Source organism: Pogoniulus pusillus, chromosome 9 (genome assembly GCF_015220805.1).
Source record: "Pogoniulus pusillus isolate bPogPus1 chromosome 9, bPogPus1.pri, whole genome shotgun sequence".
In the NCBI taxonomy this organism is placed as follows: Eukaryota; Metazoa; Chordata; class Aves; order Piciformes; family Lybiidae; genus Pogoniulus; species Pogoniulus pusillus.
In genome coordinates, this window is record NC_087272.1 from 39,711,260 (window position 1) to 39,737,966 (window position 26,707).

The window sequence follows — 26,707 nt, forward strand, 5'->3', positions numbered from 1 at the left end:
CTTGTTTCCTGTCTTTTATTTCAGGATGAGCTTTTACATTTCTCTATTTCATTTCTTGTTTTATCTCCAATTAGTATTCTCCTACCTTCCTTCGACTCTATAGCAGGTCCTTCTCTATTGCAGTTCCAGTGAGTACCTCGGGTTTGATGCAAGCTTCTCTAACTAATTCCTTTCAGCTTGACTTGGCTAACTGGCAGCTGCACCTTTTAGCTTCACAAAGAGGTTTTGTCCTTACCAACTGCAGAGCATCAGACTTGTGCCCCTTCTCACTTCCATTATTTCAGCCCCTCAAGCCTTGCTTATTATTTGAGCTGACATTGATTTGACCTCCAGAAATTGCTAAGAGGCAGATTGAGATGCACAGAGGAGAAGGGTTTTCAGGCCAGGGTGATGCACAAATTGAGTAGCTTTTTATGATGAAGTCACAGCAACAGCGGGCAAGGGAAGGGCAACTGACATCATCTACCTGGACATGAGTAAATCGAAGCTTTGTTGTGTCAGTCCTGTGCAGATGCATTCACAGCTTGGATGCTGGACTTGCATGTGAAGATTGCTGCTTAACAGAATGTCTTTGATGGTCTCTTCTGAGGACTGGGTTCTTTGTTCAGTGGTAAGAGAGTCTTACCCCAGGACAATAAGTGTTAGATGGAGACTTGGCTTCTATTGAGAATGCTGGTAGCAATTTGCAGTTCTCCCAGTGTGGGTTTATTTAAACGTTGGTGCTAGCAGTGACCTTCTGGCAGTGCCAAACTGGCTCTCTGGAGAGGTTTGGCCTGATCTTAGCTGTCAGGTATTAGTAACCAGGTTTAAACCAGACAAAGGTGCCCTTGCTGAAAAGTTAAGCAGCAAGAGTTTGTTAAATGGAAGAGGTGAGCCTCTGCAAAAGCCTTTTGCTTGTTGTAAAAGAAAATCACAGAATCCTAGAACAGCTCAGGTTGGAGGGGACCCCAAAGCTCAGCTCCTCCAACCTCCCCACCATGCCCAGGGACACCTCTCAACTGGACTCCGCTGCTCAAGGCCTCATCCAGCCTTGCCTGCAGCACCCCCAGCAAGGAGGCAGCCACAGCCTCCCTGGGCAGCCTGGGACACACTCTCAGCACCCTCACACTCAACAGCTTCTTCCTCAGCTCCATCCAACCCTGCTCTGCCTCAGCTCCAAACCATTGCCCCTTGGCCTGTCTCTAGAGCCCCTGATGCAAAGTCCCTCTGCAGGCTGCCTTCAGCTCTGGGCAGGCAGCTCTGAGATGCCCCTGGAGCTTTCTCCCCTGCAGGCTGCACCCCCCCAGCTCCCTGAGGCTGTGCTCACAGCAGAGGTGCTCCAGCCCTTGCAGCATCTTTGTGGCCTCCTCTGGAGACAAAATGTTCATGTACTTCATTTTGGGGTGCAGATTCAGGTGCTGAGGGTATAACAGATTCTGCTGCTCTCTTACTAACCTGGCTCTGTTTTGTTAGTCTGATGAGTTGAACGTATCAATTTCCCAGTCTCTGGCTCTGAAAAGTCTAACTGGAATACTCTGTTACCTTTAACATCTGAAGAGCTGCGTGCCTTTGTTCTTGAAGCCCTTCAGAAGAGAAAGGCAAGCAGGTAACTGAACACACGATGGTTAGAACAGGCAGGCTCTAACATGAGCAAGACTTTTTTGTTTGGGATTGATTAGGTGGCAAACCAAAGCTGCATTTGCATTCCAGCCTAAATCAATTACCTTGGGAGTGTGAAGTTGTTTTGCCTAAAAGCAAACCCAGTGCTGTTGTAAGGCACTGAGCTGCTTCCTCTCTTCTAGCTAAAAATGAGAATAACTCTGAAGAGCTTTAAACAGAGATGCAGCTTTGGATTGCCATTCACTGCAGTGCTGCAAACTGCAGTCATTAACAGGTGCTGTGTCCTAATAATACCTGATTAACCTTCCTGTGTGACTGTGACTTTAAAAGGAGCTTTATCATTTTCAACAAGCAGGTTCAGTGCTCAGCTGGAAGGCAGCTCCGGGCTCTCTCTGCCTTTAAAACAGTGGCACAGCTGAATGACAGGTTTGCAGTGTCACCTGGTAGCAGGTGGTATAGATGTGTGTGGACTGAGAGGAAGCCTCTTCATCAGGTGGAGAAGGTTGACCTATAAGCTCCAAAATGCTTTAGGCAGACTTGAGCAGGACCTAATTTAGGACAATTGGAATGATTGAGTTGATTGGACAGGGCTGGGTGATAGGTTAGACTGGATGATCTTGGAGGGCTCTTCCTGGCTGGTTGTATGACTCCATGGTCGGTGGAAAAGTTGTCTCAGGTAGAGAAATTCATCTTGGGAGGGAATTTGTCATCTGGCTTTATGAGGAATGCAGCTCTTCAGCAGAAGTGAAGAGACATCACTGCAGTTGTTAGATGAAGGAAGCAATAAAAGTCACAGAATCACAGCATGGCAGGGATTGGAAGGGACCTCCAGAGGTCATCCACTCCAACCACCTTGCCAGAGCAGCAGCACCCAGGGCAGGGCACACGGGAACACAGCCAGGGGGGTTGGAAAGTCTCCAGAGCAGGAGACTCCACAGCCTCTCTGGGCATCCTGCTCCAGGGCTCTGGCACCCTCACAGGGACAAAGTTTCCCCTCCTCTTCCCCTGGCACCTCCTCTGCTGCAGCTTGCCCCCAGTGCCCCTTGTGCTGCCCTTGGCCAGCCCTGGGCAGAGCCTGGCTGCGTCCTGCCCACACTGCCCTGCACAGCTTTAGCACAGCACTGAGGGCAGCCCTCAGGCTGCTCTGCTGCCAGCTGCCAGCCCCAGCTGCCTCAGCCTGGCCCCACAGGAGATGTTCACTGCCTGCAGCAGCTTGGGGGCTCTGGGCTGGGCTCTTTTCAAGCTGTCTGCTTGAGCTGAGGAGCCCAGAGCCATGTGGCTGGCTATTTCCCAGCAGTGACAGGAGCCAGCCTTTGGCTGCCTTAGTCAGAGAAAGCTGTGCAAGCCAGCAGGTAAATGATCTTAAACTAGGATGAGCTTCAACATTAAAACCCAAGCCGTAGGAGTGTTGCACACTGAGGGTAGGGAAGAGAGAGCCATAAATGGTTTTCTAGACCCAGATTTAATAACAGCATATCAAAGACACCTGCTGTATGCATGCCCAGAGCTGTGCAGTGTGGAGCCTGACCTCGCTTATCACAGCAGCAGCAGCTCCGTGGTTGATGCTGGCTGGAGCCCAGTTCCACAGTCTGTTTTGCAGGAATCCCATGCTTCAGAAAGTTAGCCTGTGCTTGGAGTCAGACTGCAAGATAGCTTTTAGAGATCTGTGCTGTGGGCCATCCTCACTGGCTCAGAGAAGGAAGGAATGGACTTGTCTCGGACTTGTCCGTTTGGGTCTCAGTTTCTGTGTGTAAGAGGACTCCAAGTAAGTGCATGGTCAGGCTGAATGCAGAAAGCTTTCTTCAGGAGCTGGCACATTTGCACTGCCTGCAACTAGTGAAGGTTGTTCTTTTGCAAATAGCTCTTCACTTGAAGGATAGCTTTTTTAGGAGAGAAGACAGAGAAGGTGGAGAGGTGGAATCTGTGGGGTTGCTTAGGCTGCACATTGTAAACTGTTCAGCTGTAGCAGAGGTTGGCTGGAAATGTGTGTGAGTGTGGCTGGACTCGTGAGGAGGAAGAGACTGTGTGTCAGCTGATGTTGGTAAGACTTGGCCAGAGTGGGCTGAAGTAGGCTGAATTGGAGCAGCCTTTCAGAGGCATGGCTAAAGCTCCTGGCTAGCCCTAGCCCCGCCGTGGGCTGCAAGCATCTGTAAACAGAAGCAGCTCTGGGGTGTGAGGCTTGGTTTGGGGAAATAACTGCATCATCTCTGAGAATCTTCCAGAGGCAAATGAACATTTGCCATCAAGTCTTCACTGAGGTGTACCTTGCAGTCTGGTGCAGAAAGTGCCACATTGCCTTGCCCTGAAGGCAGTGGTAAAGAAGAGCCTTACAGTGAACAAGCTTGCCAAGATGCATTCCCTGGCACAACCCTAGTGGCTCAGTGTCCATATTATGCCTCTGGGTTTTGGTTCTGTGCAAGGGCTTTGGATGCTTTTCCATTTGTCTGAAGGGGATGCTGCCTCCTTTCTAAGTTGTCCAGGAAGGTTGTGGTACCTGTGGATAGTGCTTGCAGACTGACTGTGATGCTTTCTCTTCCCAAGGGGCACGACCAGAGCTCAACCCTTGTCCAGCACTCTGTGGAGCTGACACTACCCAACCATCACCCCTTTCACAGGGACTTGCTCCGCTATGCTAAGCTGATGGAGTGGCTGAAGAACACAGATTATGCAAAGTATGAAGGGCTAACCAAGGTATGTGAAGTGCTCAGCCAGCCCCAGGGAATGCTTACAGTATGCTCTTTGTGAGAGGCAGAAGAATTGCCTGTGTGTTTGTGCATCTCCTTTCTACTCCATTTAATTCCCAGCTCTTCTCCTTCCAGTTTGGAATAGAAAGGTTTGGCTTTCTGCTGTTTGTAGTACCTCCCATTTAATTTCTCCCCTCCAAGATTCTGTGCCTCTGTTCTGAAATATCTTAAGACATCAATCTTAATATTTATATCAAATGAGTTTGCCCTTTTACAGTCCAGTGGGTTAAAGAGTTACACTGTTTTCATGTTGGTGTGCTTGTGGTCTGTGTGATGTCTGTGCTTCAGGGAGTCATCACACAACCCTAGAATGGCTCAGGCTGGAAGGGAGCTCAGAGCTCATCCCCTCCAACCTCCCCACCATGCCCAGGGACACCTCTCAGCTGCTCAAGGCCTCACCCAGCCTGGCCTGCAGCACCCCCAGCAAGAAGGCAGCCACAGCCTCCCTGGGCAGCCTGGGACACACTCTCAGCACCCTCACACTCAACAGCTCCTTCCTCAGCTCCACTCCAATCCTGCTCTGCCTCAGCTCCAAACCATTGCCCCTTGAGCTGTCTCTAGAGCCCCTGATGCAAAGTCCCTCTGCAGCCTTCCTGCAGGCTGCCTTCAGCTCTGGGCAGGCAGCTCTGAGGCGCCCCTGGAGCCTTCTCTGTTGGAGAATTCATGTTAGCAGAAGACACAGAAATTATAAACATGAGCAACTGTGCTGAGAATGTCCTTGAATCCATCCTGGGACCCAGATAGCAGGCATAGGATAGTTTCCCCCCACATGCAGCTGCAGGTGGGCAGGATTTAGCCAGCCCCCAGAGGCTGACCCTCAGATTGTTATGGTATGCTGACCTATTGATGCCTTACAAGTAACCCTGTACCCTCTGACTGTAACCAATCTTGGTGGAGCAGCCTCTTGCTAGAATGCATATAAGTCCCTGTATCATGGAAATAAAGTGGATTTGACCATCTGGCCATATTGGTGACCAAAGAGTCATTTTACCCAAGGTGCTTCACTGGTTCACTTCTCCTCTGCAAGCTGCACCCCCCCAGTTTCCTGAACCTTTGTGCCCCTCTTCTGGACGTGCTCCAACAGAGAAGTGTCCCCACTTGTGGTGGGGAGGGCGGAGCAAGTGAGCTGAGCTCTCTTCCAACCTGAGCCATTCCATTCCCTCAAGAAGCTGTGTGGCAGTGACATCCTATTTGCTAGTAAGGGTCTAGTGCTAAAAGGCTGCCAAAAATGGTGCTGAAACCTCTGCATTCTGCTCCTGCCCTGACCTCTTTGATGCTGTACCACTGTCCCACAGAGTTTGCTGTTGCTGGTTTATTTTAAGAGCCATGGAGCTGTCCTAATAGCACCAAGCCAATATCTACACCTGGTAACCAACTTTTCAATTCCCTTTTAAGAATTACATGGATTATTTATCAAGACTCTATGAAAGGGAAATAAAAGATTTCTTTGAAGTTGCCAAGATCAAGATGACAGGCACAACCAGAGAAGGAAAGAAGTTTGGTAAGCTTCCAGCAGGCTCCTGTCTTTGTTTTGACTCTTCCTGTTTGCTTAGATGAAATCCTCATTTCAACATCTAGGGCTAATTTGTAATGGGATAAAGCTGTTTGGTGTTGGCAAGGCAGAAGTTGTTGGATAAAAAGTAATATTGGTGAAACCTCCTCAAGGCCAAAGTAGCACAAGTGAAATCTTGTGTGAACTGGTCAGGACTGGTAGCTCAAAGAGGCCATTTCTCAGGTGTTCAGATCCACACTGGCTTTTTAAACTTCAACCATATTTCATTACTTGAACTGCCCCAGTTTGTTACTGGAAAGAAACTGAAAAAGCAGCTCTTGTAATGGCAGAAAACAGGAGCACAGCCCTGTGAGGACAGGCTGAGGGAGCTGGAGGTGCAGCCTGCACAGGAGAAAACTCTGAGGGAACCTTAGAGCTGTCTTCCAGTACCTGAAGGGATCCTGCAGGAAGCCTGCAGAGGGACTTTGCATCAGGGGGTGTAAAGACAAAGGTCAAGGGCAATGGTTTGGAGCTGAGGTGGAGCAGGGTTAGAGTGGAGCTGAGGAGGAAGTTGAGTGTGAGGGTGCTGAGAGTGTGTCCCAGGCTGCCCAGGGAGGCTGTGGCTGCCTCCTTGCTGGGGGTGCTGCAGGCCAGGCTGGATGAGGCCTTGAGCAGCTGAGTGTAGCTGAGAGGTGTCCCTCGACATGGTGGGGATGTTGGAGGAGCTGAGCTCTGAGCTCCCTTCCAACTTAAGCCAGTCTGTGGTGTTGGTAATGATCCAGATTGATTTATCCCTTGCCTAGGCTGTATTTCAAGTATCCTGTTTCACAACTTAAAACATTTATGCTTGCCACAGCTCAGCAGTTCCCCAATTCTAAACTCAGAGATGATCTGCAGCTGTAATTAGTAACTTCTGTCAAGTCTGGTTTGGATTCTGATCTTCTGCCCCCAAGTTTGATGGTGGAGAACAGAAAAAAAGCAATGATAGGAAGAGAAGGAGGGTGGTGAGGTTTGGTTGAGGAGAGACAGAGCTTGGCATGCTGTGGGCCTTGGAGAGCAAGCAGTGCCATGATGTGTTGTCATCAGAAGAGTCAAACACATCAATCTTGAAAAGCTACCTTAGTGCAAGGGAAAAACCTCAAAACGTTTTGGTTTAATGCAAATTGATTTCTGAAGCCTTCTGAACACTTCATCTTGGCACTTCTTTCATGGGGGGACAATTTTTGCAGCAGCTTCCTGCCTCCTGGCAATGTCACTGAGTGATTTTTTGGAAGGGGAGGATTCTTCAGTCCACCAGCAGAGGAGCTGCACCTTGGGAAGGTTGTTGTGCAAATGATGTTTATTTTATAGCAGCTTTCAAGGCTTAAGGCCTCCATGGTGAGGGCAGTGAGGTTACTGTCACTGATTGGTTGCACCTTAATTCAAGAGAGATCACTTCTCAACAGCAAGCTTAAGGAGCTCACAAGGCTGTGTGATCCCCAAGGGCTCCCTGGTGAGGACAGTGAGGTTACAGTCACTAGTTGGATACACCTTAAATCAAGAGAGATCATTTCTCAACAGCAAGCTGAAGGAGCAGAGTGGGCAGGTATTGCTGCAGCTGCAGTGGGCTGCTGAAGGTGCCCTGTTTCCAGGCTGTGCTGGTGTCTGCTCTTGCCTTTTGTGCTTGGGGAACAGCACTGCTATCTGAGTGCCTCAGATGCAGAGGGGGTGCTGGCAGAGTCTGGGCATTCTGTGCCAGTGCAAGGTTCTTTGTCTGCTTCTTTTATGGCCAAAGCCAACTTGGGTCGTGAGCATTCACACTTGTCTGAAGTAGGCTTTTTGGTTTGTTCTTTTCTTTTCTGGTGAAGCCAAGACTTTGATCCTTAAATACCATACAGAGTGGGAAAGAGTGCTGCTACTGCCATGTCCTTCTGTCAAGTGGGTTCTCAAAAGCCACTGGAGCTCCCCTGCTTGTGCAGGGCCTGGGCTTTGCCTGTGGTTCTTTGTGCATTTGGAAATTGAGGACAATGAAGTGAGACCAGCTCATGGCAGCTGCATATGTTAAATGCACCATCAGGCCTGAACTTTTTGATCCAAAACCTGACAAGACCCTCAAGACCTAAAAACCAGCCTGGAATGAAAATTGGGGTTGGCATTATCATTGTCAGTAGTGTTGCCTACTTGAGACCATCTGGTATTTAAGACATGTTTGTGGCATTTAGCAGTATTGACTCAGTCTATTACAGTAGGTTCTGCTTGCCTGCTCCATTCTGGGGGGCCTGTAGCATCCATCTTCATCAGAATCTTCTTAATACCACATACTGCTTTTAATGTGTCTATGCAAATGCCTTTTACTGAGCAGGGATTCCCTATGTGCTCATACACATTTCACACTGAAGTCCACTTACTCTGCAAAAAACAGGGCTGGGAAAAACACCCCAAACCCAACCTTAGAAACCTCCTGGGTTTGCTGTCTATTTATTGCTTTAATCCTCTCCAAATTTGCAGTCCTCAATTTGTGTGCAGCATGAGCACCAAAGATGGATTCTCTCTGCAAACACATCCTGAGTGTTCAAGCAAAGATTGGATGAGGCACTGAGTGCCGTGGTCTGGTTGATTGGATAGGGCTGGGGGATAGGTTGGGCTGCTTGGTTCTATGATGTGTGAAGAGCAAGGGAGGGGCAGGCAGCCTGGCTGTCAGCAGGGATGAGTTTGCAGGATTGCTGTGTGGTTGTTTGCAGCATCTCAGGCTCAGTGCACAATTACATAAGTGCATCTGAATTTCTTTGTGGCCATTACTGAGATGAGGATTGATTCTTGGAAACTGAGTCTTATGCAATATTAACTCTGAGAAATAACCCCCCTAATTTAATGAGCTTTTCAGAAGCTCAGGAGAACTTAAATACATTACCAAAACTGTTCTTTGAAGAAAACTGTTCTTTGAAAACTGGCTGGGGCATTTAGTGCCATGGTCTGGTTGACTGGACAGGGCTGGGTGCTGGTTGGACTGGATGAGCTTGGAGCTCTCTTCCAACCTGGTTAATTCTATGATTCTATGGGCATAGAAAGGCCATCACTGACCTCTGGGTCAGCAGAGACTTCCTCCCCAAGACCAAGGTCCTTGATGGTCTTGCAGTGGCATAGGATGGGGTCCCCCCTATCTGAACTTGATTTGCTCATAGCTTGCTGTGTGTCCCAGCTGAATTAGACACTGATGTGGTGCTGAGTGTCATTGGTTAGCACCAAACTTGGCAGAGTTAGAGAATGGTTGGACTCAGTGATCTTAAAGGTCTTTTCCAACCAAAACAATTCTGTCATTCTGTGACACTATAATAAAAAGCCAAGTTTACTACCTAGAAACTTACTCTGCCTTCAAAGCTGATCTTTGAGGACACTCTGATAAAAAAAGCCAAGTTTAGTACCTAGAAACTTGCTCTGTTTTCCACCTAGCTTAGATCCTGGATTTGTAGAAGAGTGCCTCTCCCAACTAAATGTGTTTGCCATGTAGTTACTTGCTGCTTATAGTTCTCTGCATGTTTCTTTCCAGTTAGAGCTTAACTTGCATCTTGTGCATGGTTCGTGCAGACTGCATTTTAACTTGTCTTTGTCTTTGATGCTTGCAACCTAATCCATCCCAGCTACACTGCCTCGAAAAGAGAGTGCTGTCAAACAGGAGACTGAGAGTGAGTATAACTGCTTGCATCAGTTGGTGTTGTCAATGCATGTGTGTCAATGTGAAGATATTAGTGCTGCATCCTGGGCACTCTTACCCACCCCCTCTTCAGAATGACATCAAGCATCAGCAGAGTCATTGTTTCAGCAAGGCTAAAGTGGCCCAGCCTAAGTGTCAAGGAGGTTTGCAGGTAAAGGCAACATGGAGAAGAAAAGGCTTCCAGGAGACCTTGGAGTGGCCTTCCACTATCTGAAGGGGGCTCCAGGAGGGCTGGGGAGGGACTACTGACGAGGTCTGGTAATGAGAGGAGGAGGAGGAGGAGGAATGGGTTTGAGCTGGCAGAGGGGAGATGGAAACTGGATGTTAGGAAGGGGTTCTTTGCAGTGAGGGTGGTGAGACACTGGCACAGGTTGCCCAGGGAGGTTGTGTAGCACAGAATCACCCAATGTGATCTTTGATCTTTGATCACATTGGGTGATTCTGTGCCCCACAACCTCCCTGGAGGTGTTCAAGGCCAGGTTGAATGAGTCCTTGAGCGACCTGTTCTAGTGGGAGGTGTCCCTGCCTATGGCAGGGGGTTGGAACTGGCTGAGCTTTGAGCTCCCTTCCAACCTAACCCATTCTATCTTTTGGGTTGTCCCATGCTAAAATCTCTGCCTGGGAGCTTGCTGTAGCTTTCCAGCTCTTGCAGCAGGCTGAGGGAGCAGCTGGTGTTAGATCTGTGTCCCTAGCCTAGATGCCAGCATAGCAGTTTAAGGGTTGCTGCGAGGCTGTGATTGAGATGTGCTAAGCTGATGATATGGGGTTCAAAGCTGGATGATTTTTTGCTCTTTTTGTTTCCCCCTCCTGTGCCATCATTTCTGAAGATTTGGGAGTGGAAAAAAAGGATAATTTCCTCACCTAGGAGAAGGTCTCACAATATCAGAAAGAAATATCTGGATGTTAATTCTGATCAAAAGGAGAGGGAAGCATTAGCAGCAGAGTTCCTATGGGGTTGCAGGTCCAGCAGAACAGCTGGAGCAAAGCATGTAGCCAAAAGGATGTTAACAGCAGAAGAATCAAGTTCAAGATGCAAATGTGCCTGTGGGTATAGATATTACTTTTGCCCTCTTGTGGATTAATTCTTCTGCTTGTGGCACCCTTTTGCCAAAGCCCATTCATGAGGATCCTCACTGATCTTTGCTTCCAAGTTGCAAATCTGTCCCAGTGCTGCTGTTTGATACCTCACAGTGCCAGCCTACACAGCTCCATTGTACTCTGAGACCTGCTGAAGTGTTTCAGGTCTCATTTGTATTAAAAAAAAACATTTTCAGCTTAAAGAGAAAATGAGTAGCTGGGTTCTGGTGTAGGACTGCTAGCAGCTCTTGACCTCACATGTGCTGCAGTAACCTGATTCTCTTGAGTGTTTTAATTTGCTTTTCCTTCCCCCCTTCATAGTGTCTTTATTTCACAGGTCTTCATGGCAGCTCTGGCAAGCTGACTGGGTCCACTTCCAGCCTGAATAAACTCTCAGTGCAGAGCTCAGGGAACCGCAGGTCTCAGTCGTCCTCTCTGCTGGATATGGGAAACATGTCTGCCTCTGACCTTGATGTGGCTGACAGGACAAAGTTTGATAAGGTAAAGACAAAGCTGAGGCCAGAGTGGCTGTGAGCAGCCAGGCAGCGAGGGAGCTGGGGGTGGTGGGAGAGAGGAGCTGCAGAGGAGGCAGCAGTGCCCAGGTGGGCAGCAGAGCCAATGGCATCCTGGGCTGGCTCAGGAGCAGTGTGGGCAGCAGGACAAGGGAGGTTCTTTTGCCCCTGTGCTCAGCACTGCTCAGGCCACCCCTGGAGTGCTGTGTCCAGCTGTGGGCTCCTGAATTCAAGAGAGAGCTGTTGAGGTGCTGGAAGGTGTGGAGAGCCCTGTGAGGAGAGGCTGAGGGAGCTGGGGGGGTGCAGCCTGCAGCAGAGGAGGCTCAGGGCAGAGCTCATTGCTGTCTGCAGCTGCCTGCAGGGAGGCTGTAGCCAGGTGGGGTTGGGCTCTGCTGCCAGGCAGCCAGCACCAGAAGAAGGGGACACAGCCTGGAGCTGTGCCAGGGCAGGTCTAGGCTGGATGTGAGGAGGAAGTTGTTGTCAGAGAGAGTGATTGGCACTGGAATGGGCTGCCCAGGGAGGTGGTGGAGTGGCCGTGCCTGGAGGTGTTGCAGCCAAGCCTGGCTGGGGCACTTAGTGCCATGGTCTGGTTGGTTGGGCAGGGCTGGGCGCTAGGTTGGGCTGGCTGAGCTTGGAGCTCTCTTCCAACCTGGCAGATTCTATGATTCAAAATGCTGCAGGGAGTTCCTGCTCAGTTTCCTATTAGAAGCATCTTTCATATCTTTCTTGGGTGCTTCAAAAATCTCTGCTATTTAAATCTTCAAACAGCTCAAACCAAGACAGTTCCCAAGACCACAGAATTGTTCTCTTGCTGTAAGATTCATTTAGTTCCTTTATGATCTCTAAAGAATACTGAGCAGCAAAAATGCTCCTTTAAAGCCATATTTTATGCACATAGGGATAGATCTGATGGATTCAACTGATTTTAGGTTTCTCAGTATGGATGTTCCTGTCTTCTGTCCCATTTTACCAGGCTGCAGGCAACAGTGGAAGAAAAGATAACCCTCTTATAGCCAGGACTTGAGCACAGCCCTGAACTGTTACTTTAATGGTTTGCCATCAAAGTTATCATCAGCTTACAGCTTCAACTGCTGGCACTGAGTTGTTATTGCATTGTCCTCAGCTTCTCCTTAAAACCTTGCTGTCCTCAACTGTCCTGTGGGTTTCTTTCCTGAGCCTTGCAACGTGGCAGTGCTCCTCACTTCCTGTGCCATTGACTCCTCAGCACTGCAGAAGGAAGAGAAACTCTTAGCACAGTGAGAGAAAAAGAATTCTCCTGTTCTCCATTGAACTGAGGAGTGTGGGCAGCAGGGCAAGAGAGGGGATTCTGCCTCTGGACTCTGCTCAAACCTCACCTCCAACTGAGTGAGTCCAGAGGAGGCTGCAAAGATGCTGCAAGGGCTGGAGCAGCTCTGCTGTGAGCACAGCCTCAGGGAGCTGGGGGGGTGCAGCCTGCAGGGGAGAAGGCTCCAGGGGCACCTCAGAGCTGCCTGCCCAGAGCTGAAGGCAGCCTGCAGGAAGGCTGCAGAGGGACTTTGCATCAGGGGCTCTAGAGACAGCCCAAGGGGCAATGGTTTGGAGCTGAGGCAGAGCAGGCTGAGAGTGGAGCTGAGGAAGGAGTTGCTGAGTGTGAGGGTGCTGAGAGTGTGTCCCAGGCTGCCCAGGGAGGCTGTGGCTGCCTCCTTGCTGGGGGTGCTGCAGGCCAGGCTGAATGAGGCCCTGAGCAGCTGAGTGTAGCTGAGAGGTGTCCCTGGGCATGGTGTGGAGGGTGGAGGAGATGAGCTCTGAGCTCCGTTCCAGCCTGAGCCACTCTGGGATTCTCTGCAGATACTTCTAAAGACACCAATGGGAGCTGAATCCCTGTCTGATAAGTAGAAATAAGCCTTCTAAAGCTTCCTGAAGTTCCAAAGTACAGAATCCTGTGCCCCAAACCGAGCTGGCATTGCTAAGTGCTGCCAGGATTTGGGCTGCTGCTGACATCTTTGGCTTTCTTTAGATTTTTGAGCAAGTACTGAGTGAGCTGGAGCCTCTGTGTCTGGCAGAACAGGACTTCATCAGCAAGTTCTTCAAACTCCAGCAGCATCAGAGCACCTCAGCAACAGCCACGGTGAGACTCCTCAGTCTGTCCCTGAGGTACAAGGGATTAAGCAGGCCTCAGAAGGAACCTGTTTGAGAGAGAGCTTCTGAATCTGTCTGGCGGTTGTGTGGTGCAGGTGGTCAGGAACTGATGTTTTCCCTCCATTTGCTGTCAGAATGTGTGATTGAGGCTGGCCAGCACACAGTGTTTTAAGCAAAGATTGACCTGTTTCTTCTGCCCTGGCTGTATTTCCTCCTAAGGTCATAGTAAACTCCTCACCAGGCTACTTAAGGAGGCAAAGAGGAGTAACTGTGGCTTGTGGAACATGAGTTGAATGCTACCAGAACCTTGCACACCATTGTATTGGCTGCCTAGGGCTGGGGAGGAGTGGGAGAGAAAAGCTGTGCTGGTTTTGTCAGACCGAGGTGCAGAAGTGGTGCCAAGCTCTCAGCTTCCTTTCTCTTGCTCTTACAGAGTGAAGCAGAGGACACAGATGGAGGAACTTCCTCTCGCTCACACCCCCCTGGTGTTCCACAGCCCGTATCATCTGAGTAGGTGCTGCTGCTGTTTGTTACTGATCCTTCAGCCTACTCTGCAGTTACTGAGCACAGCAGCCTTGCCTTTGCCTAATCAGCAGTTGTTTCCTCTCAGTGAAAGTGACCTGTGAGCCCCTAGCTGGGACCCAGGCACTGCCTGTGTTAGTAAATACAAAGGCTTTGGTGTGCAGGAGAGGTGATTCTGCCTGCAGCAGTGCTTGATTCTCTGGGTGTTTGCAGAGTGAAGCCAGACTTTGAGATGTGCTCAGCAAAGCTCTGAGCCTGAGGGTGAGGCAGCTTTGAGGCTGGGGAGGGGCCTGGAGCACAGCCCTGTGAGGAGAGGCTGAGGGAGCTGGGGGTGTGCAGCCTGCAGCAGAGGAGGCTCAGGGCAGAGCTCATTGCTGTCTGCAGCTGCCTGCAGGGAGGCTGTGGGAGCCGGCCGAGGGCAGTGGTTTAAACTGGAGCAGGACAGAGTTAGATTGCACATCAGAAGGAAGTTCTGCACAGTCAGGATGGAGAGACACTGGCACAGGCTGCCCAGGGCTGTGTTTGAGGCCCCATCCCTAAAGACATTCTAGATCAGACTGGATATGGCCCTGGGCAGCCTGCTGTAGTTGGAGGTGTCCCTGCTGAGTGCAGGGGGTTTGAGGGTCCCTTCCAGCCCAGTGCCAGCTGTGCAGCTCCTGTTGATGTCTCCTGTGTGACATCAGTGTTTCTTCCCCAAGCAGCACTCAGTGTGAGTCTTGTTGACTGCAAATGCTGTAACCCTGTACTCTTATCCCCCAAGTGCCGTCAGAGCAGAGGTGAAGCAGCCTGGTGGACTGTCAGTGTTCTGTTTTCTCCTTGCACCCTCCCTAGGAAGGACATGATCCGACAGATGATGACCAGAATCTTCCGCTGCATTGAGCCCGAGCTGAACAACCTGATAGCCCTGGGGGACAAGATTGACAGCTTCAACTCCCTCTACATGCTGGTGAAGATGAGCCACCACGTGTGGACAGCACAGAACGTGGACCCAGCTTCCTTCCTCAGCACCACCCTGGGGAATGTCTTGGTGACTGTCAAAAGGAACTTTGATAAATGCATTGTAAGTCCTTTGCTGCTTCTGACTGAGCTCAGCTAGAATGTTCTAGGGCTCTGGGCAACCTGAGCTAGCTTGAGGATGCCCCTGCTGACTGCATAGGGGGTTGGGCTGGATGACCTTCAGAGATCACTTCAAATCCAGACCATCTGGGAGCTGTGGTTGTTTAGCCTGGAGAAGAGGAGGCTCAGGGGTGACCTAATTGCTGTGTGCAGTCCTGGGCTTCTCAGGACACCCTAAGAAGCCCTTCTCTGGACACCTTCCAGCACCTCAGCATCTCTCTCTTGAATTCAGGAGCCCACAACTGTACACAGCACTCCAGGGGTGGCCTGAGCAGTGCTGAGCACAGGGGCACAAGAACCTCCCTTGTCCTGCTGCCCACACTGCTCCTGAGCCAGCCCAGGATGCCATTGGCTCTGCTGCCCACCTGGGCACTGCTGCCTCCTCTGCAGCTCCTCTCTCCCACCATCCCCAGCTCTCTCTCTGCCTGGCTGCTCTCAGCCACTCTGGCCCCAGCCTGTAGTGCTGCTTGGGGTTGTGGCCAAAGTGTAGAACCCTGCACTTGGCCTTGTTCAGTCTCATCCCATTGGCCTCTGCCCACCCATCCAGCCTGGCCAGGTCCCTCTGCAGGCTCTCCTACCCTCCAACAGCTCCACAGATGCTCCTAGCTTGGTGTCATCTGCAAACTTAGTGATACAATTGGCCAGACCATCAAACCAGGGAAACTAATTGTTGTTTTAAACTTGAAGAGCAATCAGATGAAGCAGATGGATGAAGTGAAAATCTCCAAGAAGAGTAAAGTTGGGATCCTTCCTTTTGTGGCTGAGTTTGAGGAGTTTGCTGCCCTTGCTGAATCCATTTTCAGGAGTGCAGAGCGAAGAGGAGACCTGGACAAAGCCTACATAAAGCTGATCCGAGCTGTGTTTGTCAGTGGTGAGTCTCCTCTGCTTGCCTTCCCACAGTCATCCTTTCCCCTTATCTAGCCATAGTTTTGCTCCAGGTAACAGTTACTTTTGTTTGTTTAGGGCCAGTGCAAGCCATGTGAGCTGTGGTGGAGCTTTGGTTCCCTCTGTTGTCTGCAGGGGAGCAAGAGCAAAGCTTTTGATTGTGGTGTCCTTGTTAAGAGCAAACAGGTTTGCCTTTGTTCATGCCTGTGAAGTGCTCTGGGTTCTGAAAGAGGGAAATGGTTGATAGTGGAGGGAGAGAGGAGGTGGCAGCAGCATGCCTTGCTCAGGCTGCAGTAGGCTCCTTTCTCCTCCAGTGTCGCTTAAGTGCTCTGGCACTGAGTGTTGAAGCTGCTGTCACAGCCCTATCTAAAACAAGGCACTTGAGTGCTGCCTCTTCCCATGTGTCCTTCAGGAGCTTCCTCCCTGTTTTCCCAGCTATACTCTGGAAAACCACCAGCAGCAGCACCTTGTTCTGTTAGTTGCATTGAACACTAGTAGAGGGGAAATCACAGTCTCACAGAATGTCAGGGGTTGGAAGGGACCCAAAGAGCTCATCCAGTCCAACCCCTCTGCCAGAGCAGGACCACACAATCCAGCTCAGGGCACACAGGAACACATCCAGACAGGCCTGGAAAGGCTCCACAGAAGGACACTCCACAGCCTCTCTGGGCAGCCTGTGCCAGGGCTCTGGGACCCTTCCAGGCAAGAAGTTGCCCCTTGTGCTGAGCTGGAACCTCCTGTGCTGCAGCTTCCATCCACTGCTGCTTGTCCTATCCCAGGGAGCAGTGAGCAGAGCCTGTCCCCCCCTCCTGACCTCCAGCCCTCAGATGTTTATAGACATTGATTAAATCCCTTCTTGGTCTTCTCCAGTGTTAAGCTGTGCCAGGGCAGGTCTAGGCTGGCTGTGAGGAGGAAGTTGTTGTCAGAGAGAGTGATTGGCATTGGAATGGGCTGCCCAGGGAGGTGGTGGAGTGGCCGTGGCTGGAGGTGTTGCAGCCAAGCCTGGCTGGGGCACTTAGTGCCATGGTCTGGTTGGTTGGGCAGGGCTGGGTGCTAGGTTGGGCTGGCTGAGCTTGGAGCTCTCTCCCAACCTGCTTGATTCTATGAAATGGTGAAGAGGATCTTGTTCTGTGTGGAGAAGAGAAGATTCCATGGGTACCTTAGAGCTGCCTCCCAATAGCTGAAGGGATCCTACAGGAAAGCTACAGAAGGACTTTTCCTGAGGGGCTGAAAGTAAGAGGCCTATCTGCAGGGTTAGCCAGTTTTGTTGTTAGATGTAGGAATTGGCAGCAACTTGGACTGTAAAACCAATTAAAAATGGAAAGACTAAGAAATACAGTGAAAGAACAACCAAACCTCCATGCTACTGAATGGTTTTGTTAGAGCAAATCCTGTTCTTTTCTTGATGTGAAAACCCCCTCATGGTTATCCTTAAATAGAGAAATAAACTTCCCTTAAATAGCTCTGTCATAGGAGAAGGCTCTGGGGCTGTAAGCCTCCACAGAACATGAGCTGTGTCTTACTTAGGTGGACAAGGAGCAATGGGTGTTAAGTTGCAGCAAAAGAGGTTCTGCCTCAGCACAAGGGCAACTTCTTGACTGGAAGGGTCCCAGAGCCCTGGCACAGGCTGCCCAGAGAGGCTGTGGAGTCTCCTTCTGTGGAGCCTTTCCAGGCCTGTCTGGATGTGTTCCTGTGTGCCCTGAGCTGGATTGTGTGGTCCTGCTCTGGCAGGGGGGTTGGACTGGATGATCTCCTTGGGTCCCTTCCAACCCCTAACATCTGTGAGCTCTTTGTAAGTGGCTCTTTGGGCCTGCAAATTTCATGGTCTTAGAGCCTGTCTTTATCTCTTACTTATCCTGAAGGCTCTCAGCTGCTGCTTTACTTAGTGGCAGTTCTGTCCATCACTCATACAGATGAATCACAGAATCAGTCAGGGTTGGAAGGAACCACAAGGATCATTAGTTCCAACCCCCCTGCCATGGCTAGGGACACCCTACCCTAGAGCACATCATCACCCATAGAACAGCCCAAACTGTGACAGTGCTCTGTGTTACTGGCTTTGTCTTTCTGAATGTGATGTGGTTGTCCTCTGCCTCCTCCTCCTTTTCAGTGGAGAAAGTAGCAAATGAAAGCCAGAAGACCCCCAGAGATGTGGTGATGATGGAGAACTTCCATCATATTTTCGCGACGCTCTCTCGCTTGAAAATCTCCTGCCTGGAGGCTGAGAAGAAGGAAGCCAAGCAGAAGTACACAGACCACCTGCAGGCTTATGTCATCTACTCACTTGGGCAGCCTCTTGAGAAACTCAATGTGAGTAAGATGGAGCTCAGGCATTGCAGTGGGACAGAGCAGCTCTTCTCAAGTGTTGAGTTTGCACTCTCTGAGCTCTCCATCTGCATCTGGCACTGGCTCTGTTTGATCATTTTAGCCTGGAGCAGGCCTGGCAAGAGCAACCTGCCCAGGAGCTAATGGCTTGGAGGAAGGAAAAAGGGCAAAAGTAATCAGGAGCCCTGTGACAGTTTTCCTCACCTCCAAGAAGCTGCAGTTTCTGACCTGTTCAGAGATTTGGGGGAGTGTTGTATGGCTGAGGCTGAGTTGAGAGTTAACATGACCTCTGACAGAGAGTCAGACTCAGTTCTACCCACCCAGTGCTTTCCACTCTTCATTCTTTTTCTGCAAGCAGGATCTCAGCCATTCATTTTCTGCATTCTAAGATGCAGTCTCTTTCTGAAAGTTAAAATGTTGTATTGCTGCTTCCCACCTGTTGTGGGTTGATTCTGGCCAGCACCTAAGCTGCCACTAACTTCAGACAGGTGAGAGAACAGGAAGAGCAGAAGTGGGAAGACTTGGGGTGAAGATGAAGAGAGCTTAGTCAGTGAAGGGAGAGAAGAGTAAAGTAAGTGAGGCAAAGGCTCACTCTGCCTCTTCCAAGCAGACTGATGCCAGCCAGTTCCTGAGCAGCAGCCCTCTCAAAGACAAACACCTCTGCTGTCCCCTCCTCTGCATTAGGGTTGCTGCTTCAAATAGCTGAGCATGGTGCCACATGTAGTGGAGTGTCCTTTGCTTCAGCAGCAACCAGAGCACTGAGATGCTCTCAGCCTTCTTGCAGCCACAGCACCAGGTGGGCTGCTGCAAAGTTGCCTCCCTGGGGGCCAGCCCCATTGCAGTTTCATAGAATCTGCCAGGTTGGCAGAGAGCTCCAAGCTCAGCCAGCCCAACCTAGCACCCAGCCCTGCCCAACCAACCAGACCATGGCACTAAGTGCCCCAGCCAGGCTTGGCTGCAACACCTCCAGCCACGGCCACTCCACCACCTCCCTGGGCAGCCCATTCCAATGCCAATCACTCTCTGCCAACAACTTCCTTCTCACAGCCAGCCTAGACCTGCCCTGCCACAGCTTGAGGCTGTGTCCCCTTGTTCTGTTGCTGGCTGCCTGGCAGCAGAGCCCAACCCCACCTGGCTACAGCCTCCCTGCAGGCAGCTGCAGGCAGCAATGAGCTCTGCCCTGAGCCTCCTCTGCTGCAGGCTGCACACCCCCAGCTCCCTCAGCCTCTCTTCACAGGGCTCTGCTCCAGGCCCCTCCCCAGCCTTGCTGCCCTTCTCTCCACACCTTCCAGCACCTCAGCATCTCTCTTGAACTGAGGGGAATGCTCTGCCTGCATGTTCAGCCTTCCACCCATGTGTGTTCTGCTGAGCCATCTGGTGGGGCAGGGGAAAGGGAGGGCAGCTGCCAGCAGATACTGCAGTTCTGTAGTTGTGTTTTAAGCAGAGAAATTCCTGTTCAGGTGCTCCCTCAGCCTGCATGAAGCATTCAGCACTTTGCCAGGCTATGGCCTCGTTCACTGAGCATTTTGAGGCTAGTTTAGTATCAACTGAAGGGAAGTTGACTGCTTCTAGAAGCAGTGAGGTGAGGTTCTCTGCTATTAGCTATGGGGAAATGCATTTGGGCTCTGCTTTAACCTTCATGGCTGAGCCCAAATGAAAAAGAAAAGCCCAGGTGAAAATGAGGGGAACACAACAATCACCAGGCTGAGTCAAAGCACCACTGCAGAGATGCTTGTGAGGCTGCTGAGCTGAGGGCTGTGCTGCTCACTAACACACTGCTGTTCCTTAGCACTTCTTTGAAGGCGTTGAGGCTCGTGTGGCACAAGGAGTAAGGGAGGAGGAAGTGAGCTACCAGCTGGCCTTCAACAAACAGGAGCTTCGCAAGGTCATCAAGGAGTATCCTGGGAAAGAGGTGAAGAAGGGCTTGGATAACCTCTACAAGAAGGTGGATAAGCATCTCTGTGAGGAGGAGAACCTGCTGCAGGTAAGTTGAGTGGTGCCCTGGCTCACATGAAGGCTGCTAATGTCGCTTTGCCTTTGTGCCTCACTCAGAAACAGTGACTCTGGAGTGGAGAGCTTTGCAATCCTGCTCCCATTCTGTCTAGCACTGATCTGGAGTGGTGGAGTTCAGAAGAGAACCTCCTTGCTGGTCCTCCAGCAGAGCAGGAGTGGGTGATGTCTGCTCTGTAGATGAGAGTGGAAGCAGAGGCAGGTAACTGAGATGAACTGATAAACCACTGCCACGTGCAGCTCTGGCCACTGAAGCCCAATACACTTGGAGCTGCAGCTTGTCCAGCAGTTTCATTATCCAGGTGTTTTCTTACACTGTACACTTCCTCACTAGAGTAAATGAGGAGTAGATGTAAGAGTTAAGCATGATCAATGGTCATAGAATCATGGAATGGCCTGGGTTGGAAGGGCCCTCCAAAGGCCATCCAGTCCAGCCCCTCTGTGGTGAGTAAGGACATTCTCCATGAGGTTGCCCTGAGCCCTGTTGAGCCTGAGTTTGAACATCTCCAGGGATGGGACCTCAGCAGCCTCCCTGAGCAACCTGTTGCAGTGCTCCAGCAGCCTCCTGGTGCAGAGCCTGTCCCTAAACAAAAGATAAGAGTGCAGCATGTGTTAACAGCTGTGCAAAGTCTGAAACATGACTTAGCAGCACTGCTTTTGTTTGGGCTCCCTGCAGACAACAGCAATTCCCCTTTGGGGGCCACTCCCTCACCTTTGCAGATGTGGTAGGGATGCTGTAAACATGAATGAGCTTAACCTGGATGGGTAAAACCAGTCCCTGAGCTCTGCAGTGTTGCCATGCTCTCTGCGCCGGCACAGCTGGCACTGGTGGTGTTTCATAGAATCATGGAATCAGTCAGGGCTGGAAGGGTCCACAAGGAGCAGCCAGTTCCAACCCCCTGCCATGCCCAGGGACACCCTACCCTAGAGCAGGCTGCACACAGCCTCAACCAGCCTGGCCTCAAACACCTCTAGCCATGGGGCCTCAACCACCTCCCTGGGCAACCCCTGCCAGCCTCTCACCACTCTCCTGCTCAACAACTTCCTCCTCACCTCCAGCCTCACTCTCCCCACCCCCATCTTTGCTCCATTCCCCCCACTCCTGGCACTCCCTCACAGCCTCAAAAGTCCCTCTCCAGCTTTTTTGTAGCCCCCTTCAGATGCTGGCAGGCCACAAGAAGGTCCCCTGGGAGCCTCCTCTGCTCCAGCCTGCACAGCCCCAACTCTTTCAGGCTGTGCTCACAGCAGAGCTGCTGCAGCCTCTCAGCATCCTCCTGGTCCTGCTCTGGACACTCTCCAGCATCTCCACAGCCCTCTTGTCCCAGGGGCTTCAGAGATGGATGCAGGACTCCAGGTGGGGTCTCAGCAGAGCACAGCAGAGGGGCAGAATCCCCTCCCTGGCCCTGCTGGCCACACTGCTGCTGCTGCAGCCCAGGCTCTGCTTGGCTTTCTGGGCTGCAAGTGCACACTGCTGGCTCCTGTGGAGCTTCTCCTCCAGCAGCACCCCCAAGTGCCTCTGCTCACGGCCGAGCCTGGAGTTGTGCTTGGCATTGCCTCGACCCAGCTGTAGGACCTTGCCCTTGGTCTTGTTGAACCTCCTGAGCTTGGCTTGTGCCCATCTCTGCAGCCTGTGCAGATCCCTCTGGATAGATCCCTGCCCTCCAGCCTGGCTGCTGCAGGCAGCAGACTTGCTGAGGCTGCACTCAGTGCCTGTGTCCATGGCACCCAGGAGGATGCTGACCTGGTTTGCTCCCCTGGCAGGTGGTGTGGCACTCGATGCAGGACGAGTTCATCCGCCAGTACAAGCACTTCGAAGGGCTGATCGCTCGCTGCTACCCTGGCTCAGGAATCACCATGGAGTTCACCATCCAGGACATCCTGGACTACTGCTCCAGCATTGCACAGTCTCACTAAGCTGCAGCACAGGCAGGAGAAGCTGGCAGGGGTTGTGGCTGTAAGGGAATCGAACGCTAGGACTGCTCTGCTGGTGCCAGGTGGGTCCCTCTGTGTGTTAGCTGCCAGCTGTGCCCGTTACACTCCTGCTTCCAGTGGCTGCTGGGTTGAAGGACAGTTTGCAAGCATTAACAAGGTGACTTTGGAGATGGTTTTCCCCTTCCTTTAACCTTCAGATACTTTTATTTATAACCCTTCTGTTGCCCAAAGCAGTAAGCACTACCTGCAGGGAGGATACCACTGAGCTGTGGCCTCTTGCACACTCTATCAGCATTACAAGTCTCAAGTCTTGCTCTAGAAGGTGTGGATGTGGAACTTCATGCAGTGGGAACACTGAACTCATGTTCTGAGGCAGAATGTAGCTCTGGCTCTAACTGTTAATTAAACTCTGCTCATCATGCTTCTCATGGAGACTTCTTTCTAACAGGTGCAGAGGCAGAGGTGTTGCTCTGGGCACTGACAGGTTGCCTATTTCTCAACATCTTGGTTTTTTCTTCCTTTAAGTAGCATGAGGTACTCCCACCTCATGCAACCCCTTCCCCTTCCTGAAGCTCCAGGGGGGTGATTCTGCCCCTCTGCTCTCACCCCACCTGGAACACTGCATCCAGTTCTGGTGCCCTCAGCATAAGAAGCTGCTGGGGTGGGAGCAGAGGGGAGGCTACAAAGATGATCCAGGGGCTGGAGAGACTCCCTTCTGAGGACAGGCTGAGAGAGTTGGGGATGCTCACACCTGGGAAAGAGAAGGCTCCAGGGAGACCTTAGAGCAGCTTTCCACTACCTGAAGGGGACTGCAGGAAATCCAGGAAGGGACTTTTGCCAAGTGCTTGCAGTGACAGCAGGAGAGAAAATGGATTGAAGCTCCAGCTTTAGTCTGCCCTCCTCAAGCTAAGCAAGGAATTCTTGACTGTGAGGGTCGTGAGACCTTGGTCATAGAATATTCCATCCCTGGAGGTGTTCAAGGCCAGGCTGGGCTAGGGGAGGTGTCCCTGCCCCTGATATTGAACAAGAGGATGTGATGCAGAGCTGGCTGCAGGAGGATGCTTAGGCACAGCCTAAGCTGGTGAGTGCTGATCACATCCTACCTCACAGCCCAGCTGTGCAATGGTCCTTTGCTGCCTGTGCTTCTAACACCTCTCCAACAGCTTGGACTCAACTGCAGGAAGGATTCCAGGTTCTGCTCTGACCTTCTACATCAAATCTGAAACACCTTCAGATCTTACCACTATAAAAGACACCTGAACTAACTTTACAATGTACAAATGAGTGCAACACACCTCAGAAATAGCCTTTGTCACTTTTTATTGACCCTTGGACTAATCTTTAAAATGCAGTTTCACAGCAAAGTGAAAGAACAGGGGAGGAGGAGTTGTAAGATGAGTTAAAAATCATCAGAACTATGACACTTTATTAATTAAAGGTCCAGTAAAATACCTTCACAAAACAGTCCTCAGCACTTCCAAATGGCATGCAGAATGAGCTGTAAACAAATCACCTTCAAAGCCCAACCCCAGGAAGGTGTCAGAGCCTGGCTCAGCCTTTTGAGGCCAATCCTGTGTTATCTGTGTTAGCTGCCAGTAAGAGGGACCAACGAATGACACTGAGAGCTTTGCCACCTCCTGCTCCTTTTCCTTCATCTTTATTAGTGGTAGAACAGCAACCAAAGCTCAGGCAGCCTTCAGCCGCCCTCCAGCAGCACGGCCCTGCCACACCTCTCAGCCAGCTGCACCAGCAACCACTTTGCAAAGCTGCTCACTTCATCACAGGGCATCACTGATTGGAAGAACACAGAGGTAGGACACAAGTCAGCCTTCATCATCTCATACACGAATTGCTCGTAGCAAAGTGAAGCTTCAGCTGCTCCAGTGCTGCTTATTCTTCGAAGCTCACACTTCTGGGAGAGAAAGGAAAACATTCCCAACAAAGCTGTCCAGTGAGTCTTACTGCTGAAGGGTAGGATAAAAACACTGCCTTGGATTCAGCCTCCTCATCCTCTCTGCTCTGGCTATTCAGGGCTATTAGCTACAACTCTATCCTCACTGCTCAAATCAACCAAAGTCAATGTAAGGTGAGGAGGAGAACTTCTTGAGCAGATGACATCAGCAGCAGACAGCTGTACCCCCAGGGAGCAGTCAGCACAGAGCACACTTCACCCTGCTGAGCTGGGGGGGACTGATGAGGAAAAGTTGCTGCCAGTACTGCTGAGATCATTCCAGTGTGATAGTCCAGCTAGGGGCTTAAGAGAGAAGACAGCAAAACATCAACCCTCCCAAAGCCCAATTCCATGAGGAGTTCCTGGTTACCCTGGGAGCCTTCCAGCAGAACAGGGCTCTTTGGAATGCTCTGAGGGTTCACTGCAAAGCAAGGAACTAAAGTCACTTCTCTGCTGAAGCCACTCAGCACTCTGTTACCTAACCCAGGCTCAGCCAAGATGCTGATCTGCAGTGCACCAGGGCTTGCCTCATGGCTCAGCAGCAGAGCAGCCCTACCTGCTGCTCCATTCCCACTGCCAGGTTGCTTTTCTCACTGTATCCAAGAACTCGGAGGACGCTGCTGAGAGTGAGGCCATGCTGAGCTCAGCTCTCTGGAAACATCTGCTCTTGGTACAAAATCAAGCCCAAGGCCTGTGTTTCTACTAACAGAAATGAAGGGTCAGGTCGTGTCAGTTTGGAGTCCTCTTTCCTGGACTTGAGCAGTTAGCTGCAGTGTACTGCAACAGCTCAGACCCTGTAACAGCACAGATTTCCTAAACCATCACTCTTCAGCTGTCCTTCCACTCCTCACTTGGTTGTGCAGGAGATCAAGTCAGTAAGCAGGCCTGCAGCACAGCAGTGACACCTTCTAGCACAGCTGAAATCCATCAGTGAGAAGGCAGAGGCCAGAGGCTGGCTCTGCTCTCTTGGGTGGCCTGCAGTGACCACGTTCCTGCATTCCCAGCATTCAAGCACCACCAACAAAAACACAGCAGCCCTTCTCCTGCACTTGTTTTGGACACAGAGTCAGCTACAGTGGGGTGTGCAAGTGCATTGGAGTTGGACTGTCCTGTGGGTGCTGTACCCGAGAGGATTCCAGTTCTGTTGGAGAGACCTGTGACCTGCAACCACCTGGCAATGGATATTTGGATATCACAGCTCACAGGATGGCAGGGGTTGGAAGGGACCCAAAGAGATCATCCAGTCCAAGCCCCCTGCCAGAGCAGGACCACACAATCCAGCTCAGGCCACACAGGCCTTAAATAGCTCCAGAGAAGGAGACTCCACAGCCTCTCTGGGCAGCCTTTGCCAGGGCTCTGGGACCCTTCCAGCCAAGAAGTTGCCCCTTGTGTTGAGCTGGAACCTCCTGTGCTGCAGCTTCCATCCACTGCTGCTTGTGCTAGCCCAGGGAGCAGTGAGCAGAGCCTGCTATAATTAATGGTAACAATAAGCAGATGAGAGATATTTGGAAGCTGCCAGCTGGTGGAGGACCATTAGCAAGACCAGGCCAGGCAACCTATTATATTCCCTGATCTCTGGAGGGTGCTTTGCATCTATCAGTTGCAATCAATATTTCCTAGCAGGAGAGACAATAAAAAGACCTTGGAGGCACCTGCAGGGTGTCAAAGCGTCCTGGAGTTAAAAAGGTATTGCTCAGAGACAATTCCAGTCAAAATCGGAAAGAGAAGAGCTGCAGAACTCCAGATGCTTACTTTGCTGCTGCTGGATCGGTTGTCCTGACACTGGCACGTTCTGGAGACCGGGAGGGAGACCTCGGCGTGGAGCTGAGCGGAGGCGACGCCCGCAGGGAGGAGGTGGAGAGGCCGTGGCGCCGCAGCTCCTGGATCGCACGTTCCCTGCCGACACACACCGAGCTCCAGCACAGCCCAGCTGCCCCCAGCCCAGCTGCCCCCAGCCCGGCAACCTCCCATGGCACTGCCAGGAGCCTGCCTTCCATGCAGTCACAGCAGGGCTCAGGCTGGAAGAGACCTCAGAGCTCATCCCCTCCACCCTCCACACCATGCCCAGGGACACCTCTCAGCTACACTCAGCTGCTCAAGGCCTCATCCAGCCTGGCCTGCAGCACCCCCAGCAAGGAGGCAGTCACAGCCTCCCTGGGCAGCCTGGGACACACTCTCAGCACCCTCACACTGAAGTTTCTTAGAATCACAAACTGGTTTGAGTTGGAAGGGAGCTCAAAGCTCAGACAGCTCCAAGCCTGGATACCTCCCACTAGAACAGGTCACTGAAGGCCTCATCCAACCTGGCCTTGAACACCTCCAGGGAGGGAGCAGCCACAAGCTCCCTGGGCAACCTATGCCAGTGTTTCACCACCCTCACTGTAAAGAGCTTCCTAACATCCAGTTTCAGTCTCCCCTCTGCCACTTCAAACCCATTCCTCCTCCTCCTGTCATTACCAGACCTTGTCAATAGTCCCTCCCCAGCCCTCCTGGAGCCCCCTTCAGACCCTGCAAGGCCACTCCAAGGTCTCCTCAAAGCCTTCTCTTCTCCAGGCTGCAGAGCCCCAACACTTCTATCCTGTCCTCATACTCAGCTCCACTCTCAGCCTGCTCTGCCTCAGCTCCAAACCATTGCCCCTTGGGCTGTCTCTAGAGCCCCTGATGCAAAGTCCCTCTGCAGCCTTCCTGCAGGCTGCCTTCAGCTCTGGGCAGGCAGCTCTGAGGTGCCCCTGG

General features: G+C 51.4%; 2 protein-coding genes across 9 annotated transcripts in view; one reads left to right on the top strand and one right to left on the bottom strand.

Annotated features, from left to right (window-relative positions):
• The window catches only part of EXOC1 (exocyst complex component 1), a 33,731-nt gene extending 11,280 nt beyond the window's left edge, over positions 1-22,451 (top strand). For 5 of the 7 annotated variants that reach the window (XM_064149310.1, XM_064149309.1, XM_064149308.1 and 2 more), the window contains 11 exons: positions 4,141-4,290; positions 5,739-5,844; positions 9,453-9,497; positions 10,941-11,104; positions 13,112-13,222; positions 13,667-13,743; positions 14,587-14,815; positions 15,559-15,742; positions 17,867-18,066; positions 19,871-20,065; positions 21,853-22,451. In XM_064149310.1, the coding sequence (XP_064005380.1) occupies positions 4,141-4,290; positions 5,739-5,844; positions 9,453-9,497; positions 10,941-11,104; positions 13,112-13,222; positions 13,667-13,743; positions 14,587-14,815; positions 15,559-15,742; positions 17,867-18,066; positions 19,871-20,065; positions 21,853-22,005 (1,614 nt within the window). In that variant the 3' untranslated portion in view covers positions 22,006-22,451. The remainder of the gene's footprint in view (positions 1-4,140; positions 4,291-5,738; positions 5,845-9,452; positions 9,498-10,940; positions 11,105-13,111; positions 13,223-13,666; positions 13,744-14,586; positions 14,816-15,558; positions 15,743-17,866; positions 18,067-19,870; positions 20,066-21,852) is intronic. The other 2 variants (XM_064149313.1, XM_064149314.1) reach the window with 1 other exon arrangement.
• An 875-nt stretch (positions 22,452-23,326) lies between these two features.
• CEP135 (centrosomal protein 135) overlaps positions 23,327-26,707 on the bottom strand; it is a 30,170-nt gene continuing 26,789 nt past the window's right edge. Inside the window, exons 25-26 of one of the 2 annotated variants that reach the window (XM_064149306.1) lie at positions 25,727-25,870; positions 23,327-23,814 (exon numbers count right to left, since the gene is read on the bottom strand). In XM_064149306.1, the coding sequence (XP_064005376.1) occupies positions 23,802-23,814; positions 25,727-25,870 (157 nt within the window). In that variant the 3' untranslated portion in view covers positions 23,327-23,801. Of the gene's footprint in view, positions 23,936-25,726; positions 25,871-26,707 lie in introns of both variants that reach the window. The other variant, XM_064149305.1, reaches the window with a different exon arrangement.